Source organism: Neolamprologus brichardi, chromosome 10, assembly GCF_056152115.1.
Source record: "Neolamprologus brichardi isolate AB-2024 chromosome 10, ASM5615211v1, whole genome shotgun sequence".
In the NCBI taxonomy this organism is placed as follows: domain Eukaryota; kingdom Metazoa; phylum Chordata; class Actinopteri; order Cichliformes; family Cichlidae; genus Neolamprologus; species Neolamprologus brichardi.
The window spans coordinates 28,709,470-28,731,557 of NC_142113.1; the positions used below are offsets into that span (position 1 = coordinate 28,709,470).

At 40.0% G+C, this 22,088-nt stretch overlaps 1 protein-coding gene across 2 annotated transcripts in view; it reads right to left on the reverse strand.

Moving 5' to 3' along the window:
• Window positions 1-22,088, reverse strand: part of doc2b (double C2-like domains, beta) — a 196,405-nt gene that overhangs the window by 38,994 nt on the left and 135,323 nt on the right. For both annotated transcript variants that reach the window (XM_087847499.1, XM_035905333.2), the window contains one exon: window positions 4,744-4,853. In XM_087847499.1, coding sequence (XP_087703625.1) covers window positions 4,744-4,853 — 110 coding nt within the window. The remainder of the gene's footprint in view (window positions 1-4,743; window positions 4,854-22,088) is intronic.

The window sequence follows — 22,088 nt, forward strand, 5'->3', positions numbered from 1 at the left end:
CGTCCTTTCTTAACAACAATAAAGACGCGGATTTATAATATAACACAGTAGGCTACAGTCACAAAAGCTAATGATTGATGGGGAACCGAAAGGTCTCTTGCAGTCAAAGCCGCTGAGGACCAAAAGGTGCGCGGGGCCACAAAATGAGCTTTGTGTTTTACTGGAGATCTATATTCTTCGCCAGCATTTCATTAAATTTATAATGAAAGCCAATTATTGCTGCTCCCTGCAGACCTATGCTTTCAATAAATGCAGAGAGCACCCACCGCCCTAACGTGACATGATTCACACTCATGGCTCCAGCATGCCTGTGTTGGGGAATACTGTTTGTTTCAAGTGCTTTTCCGCTGCATAATCAGCTGCAGTACTGAGGAAAACAGCCTTTAGGAACCCCACAGCGTTAGGATGTTGTATTATGTTAATATGCATCACTAATACAGTAGACTGTATGGGACGTGCTGCAATCAGACTCAGTGAAAATAACTGGACAGGTGCTAAATTCAAATTTCAATTTCCAAGAAGAAATAGGTTGCGTTGTTTTGGAAGCATGGATGCTTTTCTCGCAGTCTATTGTTTCTGGAAAATGGTTAATAAAGGTGTTTTGTGTGTGTGAATAGATCTTTTGGCTTGTGTGCACAGTGTCTGTCACATCTCATCTCTGCTACATTTGCTTCAGGCCTTCCTTGTTGTTGTGGCATTCAGTCCAGTAACAATACAGTATTTTTTTTTCTGCTCCGCAACACAAAATAATCAGCAAAATACAGTCACGTATTTGCAGCGTGTCGATAAGGTTGAGAGTCGGTCACTGCAGTCCAGCAATTACTCCAGCTGTCCCAGAAGTACAGCGAGTGCTTTGCAGCTTATATTGTGTAGTAGGAAAGCATGTTTTCACAAAATACATTCAAGCTGTTAGAAGTAATGCAATAAAACCTTTGCAAACATTCTGTGATGATTTGGTAATCACTTGTGTAAACTTATAGAGGTGATAAAACATGTTGTTTCTGTCTTGTTTGCTGGACAAATGGAGGACAAAGTGACAGGCCTAAAAAAACAGTATCTGAAATTCACGTCCTCAGGAAATGCGAAAAAAATCCAGCAAACACCTGACATAGAACTAGCGAGATGCATCGGGCTCTTCAGCTGATCCACCTACAGTTTGTTTACGCCTCATCAGAAATGGCTTGGAAGGGGAGCAGTGAAGAAGCCATTCTTGAGGAAAGGAAACAGGAAAAGAGCTGCAGTTTGCCAAATTATACAAGAACCAGACTGATCATCAGGTCTTACAGAGGAGGTCCTGAGAAGGTCAGGAGAGCGATATGACTGTGAGGGTCTAGAGCCACCTGAAAAACATGGCGTCTCTCATGGTTTGGGGCTGATTTCAGCCATTGGTGCAAAATTCAATCGAATTATAACTGCAAAAAGGAACCATCTGATTTTAATCTATCACATAATACCATCGTGAAAGACTAAAAACCTACCTGGATAGAAGACACAGAGGAACACTATCAGTCACGGACTGGTCTCCTCAGAGCCCAGATTTCAACGATGCTGAAGCATCGTGACAGACAACAGAAGAACAACCAGCTAAAATTCGAAGAAGAGCTTTGAATGTCCTTTAAGAAGGCTGGAGACCCAGTCCTGAAGACTACTTAAAGAAATTGTAAGAAAGTTCGACTGTGTTGAAAAACAAAGGTCATCATACCAAATACTGAAAAGCTCATTAGAACTGTAAAAACTCTGCTTTTGCCTCTTTTACTGTAGCTTCATGCATGCTTGCATGTTTCAATAAATCATTGCACCCATTTCTAATCTTCCTAGATAAATATGAAGAAGTTTTTGCACAGTACTGTATCAAGATAAACATTGTATTTAATGGCAAAATGTTACCAGCATAAAACATGCCCATTAGTGTTAACTGACTCTAAGAAGGGAGACTTTCAGAGAAACCTCCCTTCTTAGCACGGGCTTGCTTCTCAGAAAGCGCTTGCTTCTCAGAATGGGCTGGAAATCTTTGAAGACATTTTGAGCTTGATTCTGTGCCCTGACGTATTGTGTTATGGCATTTGTGAGATCTGTCTGTCACCACCAGTTTCTCATGTTTTAAATAAGATTACAGCTGTGAAGAGGAGTATTTTACCCCAAACAACAGTTGAGGTTTTAGTGCGCAAATCTAAGTGAAATTAGAAAAAGCAGGCGAAAAAAAAGAATTTACAGTTTAACTAAGTTCAACAACCTCAACAATTACAATATCTCCCTATGAGGAGCACTTGGCAACTGTGGAGAGGGCGAACTCCCTTTTGACAGGAAGAGACCTCCAGCAGAGCCCACAAGGACATAAATAGGGATCTTTAATAAATTAAGTCCCAAAGGTAACTTGAGGTGTGAATACCGGTCCTTCAAAGAGAAAACAGTTAAGTGGAGATTATGTGATTATGTGCAAAATATAATTGGGCACCCTCTAGTGGCCATTTCAATGAGTGCATGTCAAATGTCGGCTCAAGGGGTCAGTTTAGATTCGTGGGTGGACCTCGGCATGCTGCAAACCGAAAAACAATTTTTGCAATGCTTTATTTTACAAGCGTGTATTTTAATATAAAACATGTAAAACGTCCCTAACCACCCAGACTAGTGGGGACTTTTTCCAGCTTTTTGAAGTAGAAACACACCTGTGTGTTATTTCAGGAACAACACTTTTTTTTCTGAGAGGAGGAACAAACAAACCAAAAGGATCATTAAGCTGAGGACTTGTTCCACCCACATTTATCTTGAGGAAGTGAACTGGAGGACAAATCGATGGAGCCGGTAAATGAAATGCTGTGAAAGTCCCTGAAATGTTTTCACGGCATTCCAGCACATAACATTAACTCTAGAAACACATTTGCTACTGGGGTGCTTGGGGGTAAGTGAAGACAAAAGCAAACTGAAATCCTCCACTGCATACGGCCCACCTGGGATGTACAAAATGATTATGCATATGATTGCATAACCTACCTCCGCCACTTGATTGTACAGTGTTAACACTTTGGTAAAAATACAGGAGCAAAGAACGGTGAAGTAATAAAAACAAAGTGCTTCCATTGCATAAGGGCACTGCATTTATCTGAGGAAGATGGAGTTTTAGTGTGTTCTCAGGTGTTGTAGTGAAACACAAATAACCAAACAAACAGGAAGTCCTCTCACCCAAACAGAAGCGCTATTTGGAAATCTGACAAATAAAGGATTTCCCAACTGTTATTACGATCTGAAGCTATTCCAGACTTGGCATACAAACTTGCAGTGAAAAGGAAGAAAGAGGAAAAGCAACATCATCATTCACTTCTGCTTGAGAGGCTGCTGTTAAACACGGGCTGTAATGTAGTTAGTCTAAAACAGAAACCAAGAAGAAGAGAACTGTCAAACATCACCGCTCCCTGAAAATGATCTTCTGAAGCCTTTAAAAACAGATCCACGGCAGCTAAGCACACCAAAACAACAAAAGACAGATTTATTGTATCCCAACTCTCCCTCCTATTTTTCTTCTTGTTCACTACACACATCCTTTTCCCCTTATAAGATGTGTTTGTTATTTTCTTACTTTGTCTTCTATTTCCCCTTCACTTCCTTTCCTTTTGTTCTTTGGTTAAGTTTTATTTTCTTCCATTTTTTTCCTCTTGGCTATTATTCCTCTATTTTCATTTTTCACTTCCTTCCTTCTATCCCTTGCTACTTCCTTTCTTCCTTGTTCCATTCCTTGCTTACTCTGTTCCTTCCTTCTTTTGGCTCCTTCCCTTTAAACCTTCTTCCACCCTTCCCCATTTTTTACTGCCTCTTCCTTTCCTCCTTTATTCCTTCCCTTCTTCCTTGCCTCCTTGGTTCCTTTCTTGCTTTCCCTACTGCTTCTTTCCTTACATTGCTTCTTCCATCTATCCATCCATCTTTCCTCCTTCCTTACTTACCTCACTATGTAATGCTCCCTTCTTTTCTTGCTTCCTTACTCATTTACCCTACCCTCTCCTTTTTTGGGGTTTCTTCCTTCCTTCCCTTTAACTTCTTTCATCCCACGGCCCCTTCCTTCCTTCCTTCCTCACACACCTCCTTCATTCCTTTCCTTCCTTCCTCCCCTCCTTCCTTCCTCCCACACCACCTTCCTTCCTTCCTTCCTTCCTCCAACGCCCCCTGTCTTCCTTCTTTCCTCCCTCCCACACCCAGTTCCTTCCTTCCTTCCTTCCTTTCTTCTTCCCAAGCAACCTTCCCTCTTTCCTTCCTTCCTTCATTCCTTCTTTCCTTCCTTCCTCCCATGCCCCATTCCTTCCTTCCTCCCACACCCCCTTCCTTCCTTCCTTCCTTCCACACCCCCTTCCTTCCTTCCTTCCTCCCATGCCTCCTTCCTTCCTTCCTTCCTTCCTTCTTTCCTCCCACGCCCCCTTCCTTCCTTCCTTCGCTCCTCCCACACGTCCTTCCTTTTTCTTTCCTTCCTTCCTCCCACACCCCCTTCCTTCCTTCCTCCGTTCCTCCCATGCCTTCTTCCTTCCTTCCTCCCTTCCTCCTTTCTTTCTACCCCCCACGCCTCCTTCCTTCTTTCCTTCCTTCCTCCCACGCCCCCTTCCTTCCTTCCTTCCTCCCTCCCATGCCTCCTTCCTTCCTTTTATTTCTTCATTTGTATCCATATGTCCAACCACTCCTTTCTTCTTTTTTCCACATCTTTCATCCCTTCCTTCTCTTTCCATTCATTAAGTGGACACACGTGCGTAGCACTGACAGTACCTGAGTGTTTTGCGGACCATATCCTCATCAGTGATGCCGTAGTAGGTCAGGGTCTCATTCCAGACTGGGTTGAGTGTATTGTGCAGGGTCTTGGTTCTGAGTTTATTGGCCTGAAAGACAAACAAGAAAGACTGTGATTAAAAAGAGCTGAACATCATTCATGAGTGAAAAACACTGAGCTCCTCCTACAGCTCAGGAGAGCTCATCCCTCAGGTGTCATTTTCATTGAAGAACTGACAGAATTATATAAACATCCTTGAAAATGTACAAAGCCTCTCTGCCAGGGTGAAAATTTGTCAACGCGCTGACGTCTGGTGCCACGCATGCAAACACGAGCTCGGTGTTGCTGCATACTGAACGCTGTCAGGAATAAAATATCAGCAGCAGACTGCATTTACATGAAGTGACAGGCATAATCAAAGCATGGCAGGAAGTGGGTAAAAAAACACTGAGAACAATGTGATGAATGCTCTGAAGTTAAAAGATAGTCACCATGGTTGTTCTGGCTCAGTTTGATTCTGTTTCTGTCAACAGCACATTTTTGAGAAAACAATTTTCCAGTCACTGACCTTTCACTGGGATTAAATCTTTATACTTGAAAAACAGTCTGAAACAAAAACAAATGCACCACCTAACCAACTAATACCACACACAACTTTAAATTAATATTTTCATAACTGATGCCTGCTGTGAGTGTATGGCACTGAAGTCAGGAGGTGAACAGCCAAGATTAGGTCAGTACAAAGACACGGCGGTCGAAAACATACACTGTATATAAAAGATGGATCCAGGCACAGTGACAACTCCTCCTACTGTTTTGAATCCTGGACTTAAACATATTTGCCATATTTTTTCAAACCAGATATCACAATTGACTCACACTCCACACCCACATGACACGACAGGGCTTGTTAGTCACAAAGAACCCACGATGCAAACAGCACATACTGCTTTCTTGTCCGTTTTGACTGCAATGGTGAGCATAATCTACAAAATGTGTTTTAACTGACATCTGAAACCTCAAACACAAGTTCATAAACACGTCAAGTGTTTTTGAACTTTTACATTTTCAGTTTACAGATTTAAAGTCATGAAAGAGAAGCCCCTTCACATTTATAGCTCAGGTGCTTGGACTGCTTCTTCTATAGCGCCTTTTTTGACATTCAAAGAGCTTTGCACAGCTCGCCTCATTCACACAGGCACTGTTTTCTATCTAACATTAACACTGCATCAAAGAGCAACTTGACGTTAGTATTTTGCCCGAGGATATTTGGCATGCAGACTGGAGCAGACAGGGATCAAACCACCAACCTTCCAATTAGTAGATGACCTGCTCTACCACCTGAGCTACAGCCACCCCATCAATGATTATTTGCTGCAAGCTGAAACTGATGAAGCATTAACACATATTATGCTACTCCTGATAGTCTTTTAGTGAGGTGGCCTCAGTGCTTTCTTTGTTGCGAAGCTTTCCACACATGTTTATCCTGTAAGCCTCGCTTGAGTGGGCCAGAGGCAACAAGATTAGCCTTCACCTGCAGAAGGGTTACAGCATATTCACCTTGAATCATACTTGTTATTAATGTCTGTCTCTCTTCCACAGCATGTGTTTTATCCTTCAGTCTTCCTTCTCTCACCCCAACCGGTCGCAGCAGATGGCCCCGCCCCTCCCTGAGCCTGGTTCTGCCGGAGGTTTCTTCCTGTTAAAAGGGAGTTTTTCCTTCCCACTGTCACCAATGTGCTTGCTCATAAGGGGTCATATGATTGTTGGGTTTTTTCTCTGTATGTATTACTGTAGGGTCTACCTTACAATATAAAGCACCTTGAGGCGACTGTTGTTGTAATTTGGCGCTGTATAAATAGAATTGAAGTGAACTGAACTGATCTTGGCTGCAGTGTCTCCCAATGGCTCTCTTCAATTCTTTGGGCTCTAAGCTGATCTTGTTTTTTGTACACTTGGATAAAAGAATCGTGTCTGGATAAGTGTAGTTACTAACACCTCTTCTAGGAGGAAGCTCGGTGCAACGGTCAGGTCAGTTTTCTTGGCAGTTGTTCTTGCCTTCGGAGCCTCGTCTACTTCCAAATTTCTAAAATCTAAAAACTTTGAGTGGCTGCACCCAGTGTGTTTTAGCTTTGACCATCTTAAAAACTGTTTATAGCACCGGCTTTACATACAGGTCTCAACAAGCAAAACTTTCAAAGTTTTTTAAAGCTTTGAATAAAAGCATTTTCTGCTTTTTCACAGAGTCTGACAAGTAGCTTCAGCTGAAGACATTAAAGCAGAATATATTTTTGAGTTTGATGAATAGATCTGAATGCTTTCTTTAAAAAGTTTCATCCTGAGTTTGACAAAAGCACATTTTCTGGCACACAACTTGACCCTTTTAGTTTTCTTTCACTGCTCTCGTAACAATGTTTTTGGCTCCAATTCAGTGAAAAAGCCTTAAAAATGTACTGCACTCTACCTGGTTAATGCCAAGCGGCAGACAGACGCGGTCAGACATTTCCCTCAGGAGGTGGTGAGGAACAAAACAGACCTAAAATAAGTGTGTACAGACATGTGCTGCTAAAGGTGACACATGTAAATGGCTGATTAAAAGATGTAAATCTGTGATCAAAGTACTTCAAGTACAAATCAGCCGTTGCTCCTTCCACTGGGTGTATGAGACATGAGTCCAAACGTCAGACAGGAGCTTGTTTAGTAAGATCTGCATCGCTGTTTATTGGAGCAGCCATCAGACGTACACGTTGTCACTTCATCGATTGCAAGTTAGCAAGGTGATGAAAATCGCTGTGACAAGTGACGCGGCTTTGTCGGCGGAATATTGTTTGGGGAAATCCTGGGAGCACGCCGCTGACATGATGAGGATGGAGACCCTGTGCCATGTGTGAGGACATGTGAGTTTGTTGAATTTAATCAATTAGCTGCTGTGATTATTTGCAAGTCTGATGGCAGGGTTCCACATAACAAGGCTCTCGCTGATTGTTTCTCCCTCAATCAGCGGTTGTTTCCCCCGAGAATGGCTGTTGAATAGGCACACACACACTATGTGTGTGTATATATATATATATATATATATATATATATATATATATATATATATTTTTAATATATATATATATATATATATATATATATATAAAAATAATTTTATATATATATATATATATATATATAAAAAAAAAAAAATATATATATATATATATATATATATATATATATATATATACACACAAACACACACACACACACACACAGTGACTGTTCAAAATTATTTTTGTAAGCCTGATAGGAACATGTTTTATAAAAAATCGTTTTAATAAACTCGTTTAATTTAATTTGAAAGCTTTCATGGTTTTCATTAATTATTCATGTATTTCCTCCCTTCTTCCTGTTGTTCCAGATTTTTGATCTTATTGGATAAAATGTCTCTGAAGCATTAGAGTAGTGCACCGGATGCCGAACAAATGAGTGGAATCAGGCAGATTGTGGGAACGTGGATACTGATGGTTAAAAATATACTGCATAATTCAAAAGTCTTCAAATCAAATTCAGCAAAGGTTATTTGTTCTGTCCTCGTAATTTTCCACTACTGTTGCATGGCAACAAAAATGCTAACTGATTACCAGTACAGCACACAGACTGTATATCAAAGATGGGCGTAGTCACTGTGACATCACCTTTCACTATCTTGGTCTTTTGAATTTGGACATGATGACAAAATGCTGAATCTGAGTGAGAATAGAGGGAAACTGCACTCACAGGGTAACACGCTGTCATGGTCCGGGTTAGTGCGGCTCCGCCCCACGTGCTGGTGATTCCACCTCGGGGCAGAGCCGCTGCGCCTCCTTGTCATCACCTCCACTGCGAGTAATCAGGTTGCGGGCTTTTTATGACCAGCGTTCTCATGCACTCCCCGCCAGAACATCTACTAAATCACTATCTCCTGGACGTCAGTGCTTCCTACTGTCACAGCTGCGGTTTATCTGCTGGTCAGCTCGCACCAGATAAACGGAGCTTCTTCCTGGACTCACCTGTTCTCGCACGCGGACCACTACCCCCCCCTTCCACGCTTTGTTTTCGCCTGCATCCAATGACTGTAAGATCTCTTTTCCCTGCCTTCATCTCACGGTTCCTGCTCCGGATGTTACCCGGTGTCGGGTTCCCCCCTCCGGTCCACGACAGCCCCAAGACTCCCTCACGGACCCCACTCCCCTGGTAACCCAGTGATAACTCAGCATTCCACTTTTAGTTTGGATAGTTCAGTCCGTCAGTTTCTGGTGTCTCTCTGTGTGTGACTTTAAAGCGCCTGAATTCTGCCCGTAGGCTAACAGCATATTTCTGTTGTTAGTATCTTCGTGAAAGAAGAAGTAGTATTGCGTTATTGCGGCTGAGTGCCCGCTTACAGTATTTATCCCTTCAAGGAGTTAAGTTGTTTTTGTTTCAGCGAGGCAATGCTAATTCTGCCTCCCGTAACGTATTAAATATTCTGTCTTGCCTTTCTTAGTTCATAGTAGATGTGTTTAGTCTTGCTCTTTGAATTCTGTAATAAAGTTAACTTTGCTCACAGTTCCTGCGTACCTGAGTGGTGTCCGCATCCGAGTCCATTTCCTTGTGTTCAGCCGCTTGGCCGTGACACAAGCTTGTTAATCACATATATTCAGCTTTATCCTACGTTCTGACTAGAAAATATATTTTCATGTTAAATGGCTCCTACAATTCTCCTTCTTAGATTTTCTGAGTTTCTTGGAGTTTCCTGTTGTTCTGAGTTAAATCCAATGAGGGCTGTCAAATAAATGCTCTTTATGTTGCAATGTATCATGAATACTAATGAGATGTTAACAGGCCTTGGCCTTGGCAAGTTGAATGGTATTATATAACCTTCAGCACCACTCATTAAAAGACTAAAGTGAGTATATGTATATGTTTGAGGGCATATGTACGTTTTTGAACGAGTGTGGATTAGAGAAACTCCAATCTAATTTTCATGCCCGTGTGTGCAAACTTCTTACCACAACTGTATATAAAGACTCTACATGCCAGCGCAACCCAGGGACACACAGAGGTGTTTGTATATATATATACAGTATTTGTATATAAGGTGTGCAGATACTGTGCATACCTTACAATGGTAAATTTCAAAACTATTTTCCAGTATAGGAGCTGTAGTGGCAATTCCTTTTGTTTGACAAATCAAACATCCCACAATTAAAAGTCCACAGGCCACTGCTGCACTGAGATATTATTTTGTACGCAGGCAAAAGAAGTCCATTGTCCAAACTTGAAAGTTGCGTTTTGATGGTTTATTTATCCAGTTTGGCAAGCAATAACAAGATCCTTTTTTTTTTTTGTTACCTCCTGCTGCTTCTCCTGCTCTGGTAAAAAACCATAGGCCCACCCCAGTGCATGCTGGTCCTATACCAGTCGCTTTATTTATAGAAAACAAAATGGCCCTACAGCTCTTCCTGACTAATTTAACAAAGTAACATCAAACAAACTTTGAAACAAAATATTAACCAACAAATAACTTGTAAATAAACCCCAAAATATAAGTAAACTAACAACAAACTTTAACTAATTTCAAAATAATAAAAAATAAGAACAAATAGCTCCAACAGGAGCAGAAAACGTACATGATATACACATAAATATGGGAATGAGTGATAACAGCTCCTCATGCATTATGTGAAAGTCAAGGTGTTTTTGGTGGGGCACCTTGACTTTTCTACAAGCTTCTCATGGGAGTTACTAAGTGGATTGTTGACAGGATGTGAAGAGCAGAGGAAGTGGTCAGCTGAATTTCAATGCAGTCATATACACTGACTTGTGAGCAGGCATGTTGTTAAAACACAGGGAAGCAGCTAGATCTGAGGGTGTGATTTAATTAAAGGTTTGACTGGTTCAGATCCCTGTAATAAAGAAAGAAAACTTGGAGTTAGAGTGCTGCTGCTGGCTTTATCCACAGCGATGAAAGAAAGCAGTGAATTAAATAGATAATGAGTCCATTTGCAGACGAGCTGGAGCTTTCTATTCCACACGTGTGATCAGCGTGCATTAATGGGGAAATAATTCACCGCCACCACCTGCTCACAGATGGAGGGCGGTGCTACAAATCAGCAACTGGTGTTGCAAACATTTCCACTGTAGAGGCTAAAAAGGCTTTGCTCCATAGCTGATTATTCCAGCGTTTTTGCATGGATGTATAGATTGATAAGCTATACTTTAACTAGGTTTTGTTTAAAAAGCCTGCACACCTGAATGAGGCAGAGAGAGAAGTAACAAGGCAAACGCAGAGGCCTGTCGAGCTGCACTTTTAACACAGGTCAGTAATCGGCGCCCAAAAATTGCTTGTTTAAAACTCTGACATCTGTTATTTTTCTATAAAACTATTCAAGCTGAGAAAAGCTCACTGACATTGTCTTATTTATACCGCTTTATGCCCAGCAGTGAATATGCTAATACTCAGTGGAACCAAACAACTAAACACAATAATGGCATAATGATGCACATTTTCTACACCATTAAATTTAAAGAGGAATTCCACTTATTTAGAAAAGGATGGTCTAAAATCAAAGAAGAAGAGACAGAAGTGGCTTTGCTTCCTTTTGTTCCTTTTTGTTCCTTGTCATTCAGGGCGACTGGGCTCAAGAGTTGGGAGTTCGCTTTGTAATCGGAAGGTTGCCGGTTCGAGCCCCGGCTTGGACTCGGGCATTGTGTCCTTGGGCAAGACACTTCACCCGTTGCCTACTGGTGGTGGGCAGAGAGGTGGCGCCAGTGTCCGACAGCCTCGCCTCTGTCAGTGCGCCCCATGGTGGCTGTGGCTACAATGTAGCTTGCCATCACCAGTGTGTGAATGGGTGGATGATTGTGTAAAGCGCTTTGGGGTCCTTAGGGACTAGTAAAGCGCTATACAAATACAGGCCATTTACCATTTTTTGGGACAAGGTCTTATAACATGATGCTAAACTTACCTATAGATCTTTTTCTGTTGAAAGTAAAATGTAATTGTTAAAGGACCATAGTTATGCTGGGGGTGTTATGGGAGGACGGATATTTTTGATTTTATTCTTTCTCGCTGTAAAAATAACTAAAGGACTTTTCAGTCCTGTGAAAAACTAAGTGCATCCTTCCTGCTTCTTTAGGAACGAAGACAGTAAGTAGCAGCCATGTGCTTCTAGTCAAGTGCACTTGATTGACTGATTGTCAGCACCTCTTTAAATGCTGCAGTTTGGGTAGTTTGGTGATCTGGTGCAATCAGGTATGTGTCAACACAATGTTCCCAGGACTGAACATCCCAGCATACTTATCTCAGAGAAGCTGCAAAAAACCCCCAAGAGCTACGGCACATCCCAAACTCTACAGAGCTTAGTTAGCATGATGCTAAACTTCACAGCAACTAGAAAAAGACTGAAGAAATACAGTTTATCTGGAAAGGTTTCAAGGAGAAAGCTTCTCTCTAAAAAGAATATGGCAGCAGGATTTATTCAACCATGTCCTTTGGACAGATGAGATCAAAGATCAAAACCAAACACAGCATATATCTAATTTTAATTGTCAGCACAGAGATGATGATTCAAGCCTGTTTTGCAGTCACATGACCTGTGCACCTTGCAGTGAACTCCTCTGCATACCAAAGTACTCTAGGGTCAAATGTCAGGCTAGCTATCCTCTAAAACGTACATAAAATCATGGTACAGGGAAATAATCCTAAGCACAGTAGCCAATCATGGCTGAAAAAGAAGAATCAAGATGCTGCGAAAGCCGAGTCAAAGTCAAAAAGTGACTGATCAGGGACTTTAAGAGAGCTGTGAAAAAATGATTGCCCGCAAACTTCAAAGAACCGAAGCAATGGCAAGACGAGTGGGAAGTTTCCTCAAAAAGTAATAAAAATGATTCCTCCAATTTACTTCTACTTCTTCTACTTCTACTGCTACCTAAAGTGAAATCGACTCATGGGATTTAGTTATTTTTTCACAAGGCTGCGTATAAATCTAGAAACATTTTTCCACGAGTCTAAACCAAAACTATAATCTTTTCTTGACCCTAACTGAGCACCTTCCCTCATCTAAAACTAAGCAGGTTTTAGAGCTGACCATTCACAACAAGTGAATGTGAACCTGTAACGCAAATGAAAATATGTTGCTGGTCAATATTGCCATGGCCGGTGCATGTAATGTGACATCCATTATAAGAACACATTGGCTCTTTATAGCAAATTTACAAGTACATACTGTAGCTAGCTACAATACATTTGTGCTAGATAAAAAGCTTATTTTTTCCTTTCTTCACTTTCTACATAACGAGTGAAGATAATCCGGGGTAAACGGTGATGGACAGATGGTTCATGCACCTGCCAGATATTTATATTTTCATTTAAAATTTCTGTACAACGTTTTAACAGTTTCCAAGGACGGTTTTCTGTAACAAAACCATCTGAGACATCAGGTTGGAATCGGTTCCTACGAGGAAATTAAATTGCCACGGAGGTTATGTTTTTGATAGCCTGTGTGTGTGTGTGTGTGTGTGTGTGTGTGTGTGTGTGTGTGTGTCATTCTGTCTGTAAACACAATACAGTAGCTCAAAAACGCAGACAATCATTCAAAACACGAAATGTTTTCAATAAATTATGATAAAACTTTGCAGGGGTGTAGAATGGGGTCGTGTAAACAATCCATTAAAATTTGGCTTATATCCACCAAGGTCTTCAAGGTCAGCAAATCAACAAAAAGCCTTTGTCATCATATAGAAAGTACTGTATAGAGATTTAAAATTTAAAAACCAATTATTGAATATCTTTAAAAAACAAAATGAACATATAAGAAATACAAATCTTTCTCTTTAAAAGTTTGCGGTGTGCTTGTTGTTTTTATTTCTCTAACTCTTCCATCATCATCATCATAATTAAAATAATCCAATCATCAAATTTTATTATTATTATTATTATCTTATCAGCCACACTACTTTATTTTTAACACTGCGGGCTGTCAAAGCGTCACCAACGTCAGTTTACACCATTCAGTCCGTCTCTGGACTTGACAGGTTTAATTTGGAATAATTACGGCATTTTATTGTGTCTGATTACGGTCATAATAACCTCCGTGAGTCTCATCGGAGGTGATCTGGCTTTATAGCAGAGCATGAAACTTCACTTCTGATTAGAGCGCAAGCAGACTTGACCTCTTTGTGTGGGTCCTAATGAGGTTCTTAGAATGAGCCTAATGATTTCTTTCAGAATGATTGCAGCGAATCTTTGAGGAGGGAGAAGGTGACAGCATCTTGCTTTACTGGCACAAAAATGCAGAGGGATCTGTGAGGCTGCCTGATGAGACAGGAGACAAATCCACGAGGCAGCATGCCCTCATGGAGAGTTTTTGACGTTGCAGTCAAATAATCCATGACATATTTATATAAATGTATGCGACTAACATGAAAGGAGTTGGATAGTTGGCATTAGCGCTGATGCCCTTGGCAGAACATATAAACAATGGAAAACCCCTTACATAAACTCCAAGTGGAAAATGATACAAGACAGTATGACACTATGAGAGCAGATCCTTTGTCAGACCCTAAAGATATTTGCCTAGTCTTCAGAAAGCACATTTAAAGGCTAAAAACTCCATTAATTCACAGAAAATGTAGCACACCGCTTCATCAGCAGGGCCAAGGTTGATAGACAGTAGGAGCAGCAGATGGCATGCAGAGTGATCCAAAGCCAGTGTTTTCAGTGTTTTACATAATAAGAAGTAACCATCTTGACCTCTGTCAGCATCTGAAGAAATACTAGTAGAAACAGTTTGGCAGGCGGGGCAAAAACAGTCCAGTCTCCCCAGAAATAGCCCTCTGATTGGATGATTCTTACAGTGCCAATATTCAGTACTTGAGCAGGAAGTAGTGAACCCTTAATGTAGCGGGTCTAAAAGTAAAGAAGTGAAGGCTGAAGTGGTGCATAAGTGGGTAGTGTGTTACGAAATAAAATTCCATTTTATTTCAACTCATGTTAACTTTGCGCTCTCCAGTCTGAATAAATGTAACAGAGCAGAAAACGCCCGGTTTCACAGAAATACGTGAAATAAACATAACCTCCTAACACTGCGATACATGGAGGTGGCATAAATTTGTTCAAAGTATGTGGCGGCAAGACAAAAGCAAGAAAAAAAAATTAGATTTGAAGTTATTCAAACCAATTCCCAGTTACATTTTCTGAATCAGCAGTACAAAGACAGACAAAGTCTGCCTTAAAAGGAGGAACAACTCAAGGACATTTGAGTATCTGATTTTTTAAAACATAGTTTAAGATGTTTGATAAGAGTAGCATGACAGATGTTTGCTTTGATTACACAAACTTGTAGGAGTAGGCAATGGATAATCGGTATTGATTTATAAATAACTGGGCACAAATAAGTTCAGCTTATTATAATAGTCCACAGTTTATTTCTAACTAACTAAGCAGCTCATTATCTTTCTCTTTAATACTTTCTTTAAAGATATGAAGCATTTTGGTGTCAACTTGAAAGATCAGAGCTTCAATGTTGTGCTGAGACAGTCTGGGCCCTTCAGGAGATCCATGGAGTTCAGGACTGTCTGACCTTCCTCTCCATGTAACCCTTTTCCACTGGGATTTGTCAGGGCTCTGTGTGCGGGTAGGCAGGGATGAGGACCCAAATGCAGGACTCGTGGAGACAAAATGGCAAACTCAAAAACCTCAGCTTTATTGCTGGTATGAAACAGAAACCAAACCGTGAAAGCTATAACTGGAACACACAGGCAAATCTGAGGGTACGACGCAACACTGACACAGAGAAACACGGGGCTTAAATACACTGAGGCGTAATCAGGGAATAGGAAACAGGAGGGAGACCCAAGCAAAACAGAATACACTCACATGAGACATGGACCTTCACAATAAAACAGGAAACAAGAAACGCAGACGCAGACTTGACACAGGACTAAAGCTATACTAAACATGAGGGTACATGAACAAAACCCTTAACTGAAACATAGACTAAGAATAATAATAATAATCCAAGCACAACAAGAGATTAAGAATATAACCCATAATACAAAATCAAATCAAAACATAAGAAACTCAAAATGTTGGATCACTTGCTTAGGAGCTTTCCAACAGCCCTGTATTCTCATGCCTGCTTGTCCCAATGTTCCCTCTAATTTTTCACGTGTCTGAGCGAACACACAAACTCCCTGAGCGATCCCTTGGACCACTGTGAGCGACATCAGACGTGTGCACTGTGGTCACGGCAGGGTCGAATCCATCCAAGTTACATGGTTTATTAAAATAATCAAATTACAGCATTTATGTTAGACTACTTTTAATTAACTGCTTTAGCCCAATTACAATGAAAATATAAAAGAAATCTTGTTCATGACCTGTGTAGTATGTTAACACTATTGGAAGTAAAAATAACTTGAACTCCAGTTTTGAAAACACAACTTTCTTTCTTTTCTTTTCTTTTTATAAAGCTCTGACTTGTATTATGAGTCTGTGGTCTGGGAGAGAGTCTGTAACTCTCTGTCTGCAAAATACAGGATATAATGACCAATGTTGGGCAATTAATTTTATACTTACTTCTTCAAAAAAGTAACTGAGTTATGCAAACAATAAAGTTTTTTGCAGCTGTTTACCTAAAAATGCAGCCAAGGCGTTTTTTTTAAACAAATATTTCAAACTATTTACAGAACAATCAGCTGTTCTGCATCAAATCTGATGCCACACAAATTATTTGTGCCACTCCAAAAAATAATTTCAAAAAATAACAGCCTGATACCTGCAGGCCTGACAACAGGAGATGTATCACTCCTGTAACACCTGTAACATTCAGCAGTCGCCTCATTGTTCTGACACACACAACAAAACTATTGACTACACTACACACTAACTACACAAGATTTGCGCTAAACGTCGCAAATCTCTCACATCTCAAAACACCGCCATCACTCCTAAAACTTCCGCCGTTTCTTAACAACTAGATGCCACGTTGCCATATCATTTTTTGATTGGTCGACATGGTACTTTTTTGGACGAATAGGAAAGAAAACGTTTTTGCTCACAGGCTTTTGAGCCTTTTTTCTTATAAAACGCAGATTTAACCGTTTCTTCCTGCAGTAAATATAAACAACGACAGTATTCAGGAAGAAAACCAAACATTGCATTTTTTTTTTTTATCACAACTCTGGTTTTACGTGGCCTATCAACACAATTTAAAAACTGGTATAAAGTTCACACTTTTTCCGTCAGTTGTTCCGTCTGTCCTGCTCACATCTCCAATGGTTGTACACGTTGTCATTAACGTGGCTTCACTCCACATCGGCCACGCCGCTTTGCTAGCTAAAACACCGGTGTCGGCACATAAGGATGCTGTTATAGCCTGTCACTGACGTTGATTGGCTGCGCATATAGCATTATTGGCTGGATTATGGGATAAGGTGGCATCGTTCCATATGGGAGCAGCCAGTCACTCACTGACTAACACTGCAAAACAGAATTGTTAAAGTATTAATTTTAATTTCAATTCAAGTTAGATTTTTTTTGTTAATGAGTACTGAGACCTTCTACCTGTACTTAACGATGGCAATACATACATTTTTAATGCAGCCACTTGGAATACTGAAAGTGATTACTCATATCTGACATTAGTACATGTTGTTTTCTTCTGCAGGAGCAATTCTAAACCACCGTTTGCGTACATGATATTTCTAAACTCTTGTTTGTCTCTGCAGAACGAAGAGCACACAAGCGGCTGCTGAGACCAAACAGAAGCATTTCTGTAAAGAACACTGAATTTGCTTCAAAGCTTCAAATCACTTGAATCGACTCCAGGGTGCGATGAATACACACGGCAATCTGGTCACTAGTTGTTGAGAGATCTTTCTCTGGATGAAATCTGCTGGATGGATATGATCACAGATGACATCCACAGTTGGCACAGTTCTTCTTTAACTCAAACGATTAAAGGGGAGGAACTTTCCAATTTAAACAAGCAGCAGGCAGACTGTTGATTTGTTTTATGCAAGTCTTCCATGTGTTGTGTGACGATTACTAAGCTACTGTTTCACTGCAGTCTTCAAGCCTCTGGGTTCTCTCTCGCTCGATTGGCATATTTGAGATTCTCATCACAAGAATTAAAGCATTAATTAATTTAGTTCAACACCATCGCCTCGCTATCGTCACACAGGAGCAGTCAGTTATTGATTCGGGTTTGTTATGAAGAGATGGAAAACACTATGTTTGTGCAGACTGCACACTATCTGAGCACACAGTGGACAAAGTGTCGTAGCTGAGATGGCATACACATGCATGGCTGATATGATAGCAGACTCATTTTAGTTAGAGTGTTTTATTAAGAGTTTAAATTCAGAATATCCCAACAGTATGGCTCTTGGTGTTCAGGCGGTGTGTTAAATCATAGTGTGAAGGCAACAGGGTTGCAGGTACTGGCTCTGCAGACCAGTCCTTAGATCTCGGGACATCTGTCCTTCCAACACTTTGGTCTTTGGTTAAATATCTATATCACAAAATCATGTGGTAGCCAACGAATTAATCCTGGTGACAATTATAAACCTTCAATTTTCTAATGCCTGTAGGTCTACTATGGGTATTTAGCATTAAAATTATTAGATTCATGGGCAAATCATAAGCAATTTAATTAATTAATTTAATTAATCAAGTTAGTTTTCTCAATTAGTAGCCTTTGTGCAGCCTTAAGGCAATATTATCAACTAAAATAACAGCCTACTGTACACTTATGGTTACCGTATGGTGAATATGAATATGAAAAACTGCTATTACTTAATCCCAATGTGCAACATTGTCACACTGATGAAGCTTTTCATTGTAAAATGTAATTAGGCAGAGAGACATGTAATTTTATTTTCTTGCTATTATCTCAGTATGTAGTTATTATTTTATTACACTCAAATTATTACAGTCAGATTACAGCCAAAAGTATAATAGGAATTTTTATAATGAAAACGTGACTTTTGTTTTCATATTTTGGGATAACTACTGGAAGAAATTGATTATTTTTGTATTAATTTATTTTTATTTACATTGTGTCAGATCTCTGAATGGTAATAGTCCATTTTACAAGTCACTTAGTCTTATCACTTAAGCAGGCATTATACATGCTTGTATGATAACCATATTTTGTAATCCTCACTGAACAATTTAAAAGGTATTCATGTTTTATTCAAAGTGCATAATATAGTTAGCATTATTTTAAAATGTGTCTGTATCGAAAACGTGGTAAAAAGTAGTTTCGGCTCTGCCCTTATCTAGTTACTGAAGAAGTCTCTGATCTGTTGGGCCCGTCTTTGCTTTAAACGAGTTGGACCAATCTGAATGCAGCGACAATGCAATTTCTGACCGTGTCAGATCATGATTGAACTACATTCTCAGGTGTTTATCAGTAACGGCTACTCCTTGATGTGACACTTTCAACTTAAATCAGTTGCTGTTGATGACAAGTTGCCATCTGTGCATGTTGGCACGGGGTATAGAAAATACTCTATAGCATAGCTTTAACGATCCTCTCCATTTTTCCCTTATTTGTAGCCAGAAAAAACAGACACACTCTTTTTAGTGTGCTAGATTTAGTGCTGAATTTTTGCAATCTCTATTAATGTGAATACAAATAATAACAAGAAACACAAAGTAGCTGCTGTTGCCTCTGTGGAGCGTGAGGAGAGAAAGGCTAATTACTTCTGAAATAATAGTACTACCATTATTGCTCCTATAGAGAGAGCAGTTTGCTAATGCACCCTCCTGTGTAAAATGCAGCACACCTTTGTTTTGAATGTTGTGGTTCGTACATTAGTTAACTACCGGTGTTTTATTTTCGGTTTCACAAAAGGTCGAGAAGGAAAACCAAGCTTGGCAAAAACAGAATTAGTAAATTAGTGATGAATCACCCTCATGCATGAATCATACACTGATAACAACCTAATTGTATTCATTATCAATACAAAAGGAAGATGCAGAAAAGTAGTGCGTGGAAAAAAAGACAGCGCATTGTCAGTAATTTAGAGACTCCTCCAAAATTTCACAAATCCAGTTTCAGAGGCGCTGACACCCCTGTAGGCATGACTCTCCTGAGCTCTGACAAACAAGACAAAATAGTCCTTTACGCTTTCATAATGAAAAATTTCATAAGCAAATAGAAAAGCAGAGCTGTTCTCTCCTCTGTGTACAGTAGCCTTCAGTGGAAATTCAGACATGTTTAGCATACATGTTACATTAAGCTAACATTTGCATTTTAGGATGCTGAAAGCATTTCGTGCTTCTCCACTATTGATATGATATGCTGAAACAATCCTGTGCTGATAGAGATGATTAATGACCACAGTGTAGCTCACTGCCTCATATCATTTATTTTTCATTTACTCACGTAAAAGAGTAAATGAAAAATAAATAAATAATAAGTATAAGTGCAATCTCTTCTTTTTCAGCAATGCAAGTCAGGAATTCTGACTCGTGTCTAATAATAGAAAATAACATAAGATGAGTTTAAAAAAAATGTCAAACCTGACAATGCACACGTCATGCACACTATAAAACAGGGATGGGTAATTAATTTTCCCTAAGAGGCTGCATGGAAAACTGGGACTGTTGTGGAGGACCCTGTGCATGTGCATGGCCTTCCACAACAGTCCCTGTTGTAAAACATGGACTTAGTTATTATGATGTCATTGGTTAGTGAAGTACCGTAATAAAGCTTCATTGAGGTTTTGAAACAGGAGATATTGAGTAAAGGGTGTATCTGGGACACTGAATGTTGATTGGCTAACAACTTGTCAATCACAAGTCATTAGCCAATGAGCACACCCTCCTTTCTGACACTAAATGGCCAAAGCTTTATTCAAAATGACAGGAAAAAAGTCACTGAACTGGCCACCACTGAAGAGAATAATTAGTAACTGCTGCTTTGGCTTTACTTCTTAGACTTCCAAATGTGCTTATCACTGATCTATATATCCCAGATAGTTTGTAAGATGTAGGATAATATAAAAGTTGATGCAGCATTTAGGTGAGATCTTGCTATAAGTAATCTTTTCATTGCAACATTGAAGTATGAATCAACATTTGGAAACAAAAAGTTCTTTCTTATCTTCTGGTAAAATGCCTACAACATGTCTGTAACAGAATTTAAATTATCTGTCAGTGTGGTCCTTTCCAAAGAAAACCTCAGTGACTATAATTAACTCTCATTAAGATACAAACTTCTCTGACAGTCTGCAAACTGCAGGAGGCCATATGATGCGACACTAAAGTAGCTCCTGCACACTTCAATAAATCGTGCTGTGTAACACAAAGTGGAAAGCACAAAGTCTGAACTATAAATCAACTTTAGAAATCAACTCAAAGCACAGCAGAGCTCAACTAATGCTGAAGCTGACAAAACAAAGCTTACACTGATGAAAACTGAGCCCGAAAAGCTCCCAAGACAAGTTCAAAAGTAACTTGTCAAAAATGTCCACCAACAGCCGGATATAGGAGTTCACAACATGCCCTTACCCTGGTGCCACTGAATCTTATGTGTTTAAGCCCTAAGATGCTTTTTCATGTGTTTAGGTTTTGATTATTTTTTGACCATTATAGGAGGAAGATGAGAAGTCGGTTCATCGTTTACAGTTTCTCATTGTTACTGGAGCAAACTCAATACAGTTGTGTTTTCGTCTTTCATGGTACTTTAAATATCAGAAAGTACAGAATTTTCCCAAGAAATCAACACCTGATGGAAACAATAGTTAAGTAGTGTTCCTCTAACTATTGGTGGTACAATAGCTACATGGCTATTTATGACTTTTTTCATATAACTCCATCCATAAACCACCCATCTATTCACCTGCTTGTCTAAAGTATGATCACGTTAGCAGCATGCTAACCAGATATTTTATGTTGTCCAGTTCTTCCTGGCAGATCCCAATGGGCCAGAAACGCCTGGGCTCACTTTGGGGTCTCCCCCCAGTGGGGCCAACCCAGAAAACCTCCAAGAGGAAGTGCCCATGAGGCATCCAGATCAAAAGCATAAACCTCCTCAGCTTACTCCTTTTGATGACTGTGAGCACCTCACTATATGTCCCAAAGTGATGCTTATACTTGCAGATACAGACAGCTGCACACAGCATGGATGGATGTACTATTGTAGGGTCTACCTTACAATATAAAGCATCTTGAGGCGACTGATGTTGTGATTTGGCGCTGTATAAATAAATTGAATTGAATTGAATGAGTATTTATTTGCTTTACAGCTCTTTGAAATCTGCTTGAACTCCACCTGAAGGGTGCATGCGTTATTGGCGAAGTGTAAGCTAATATCTCATTGTCTGC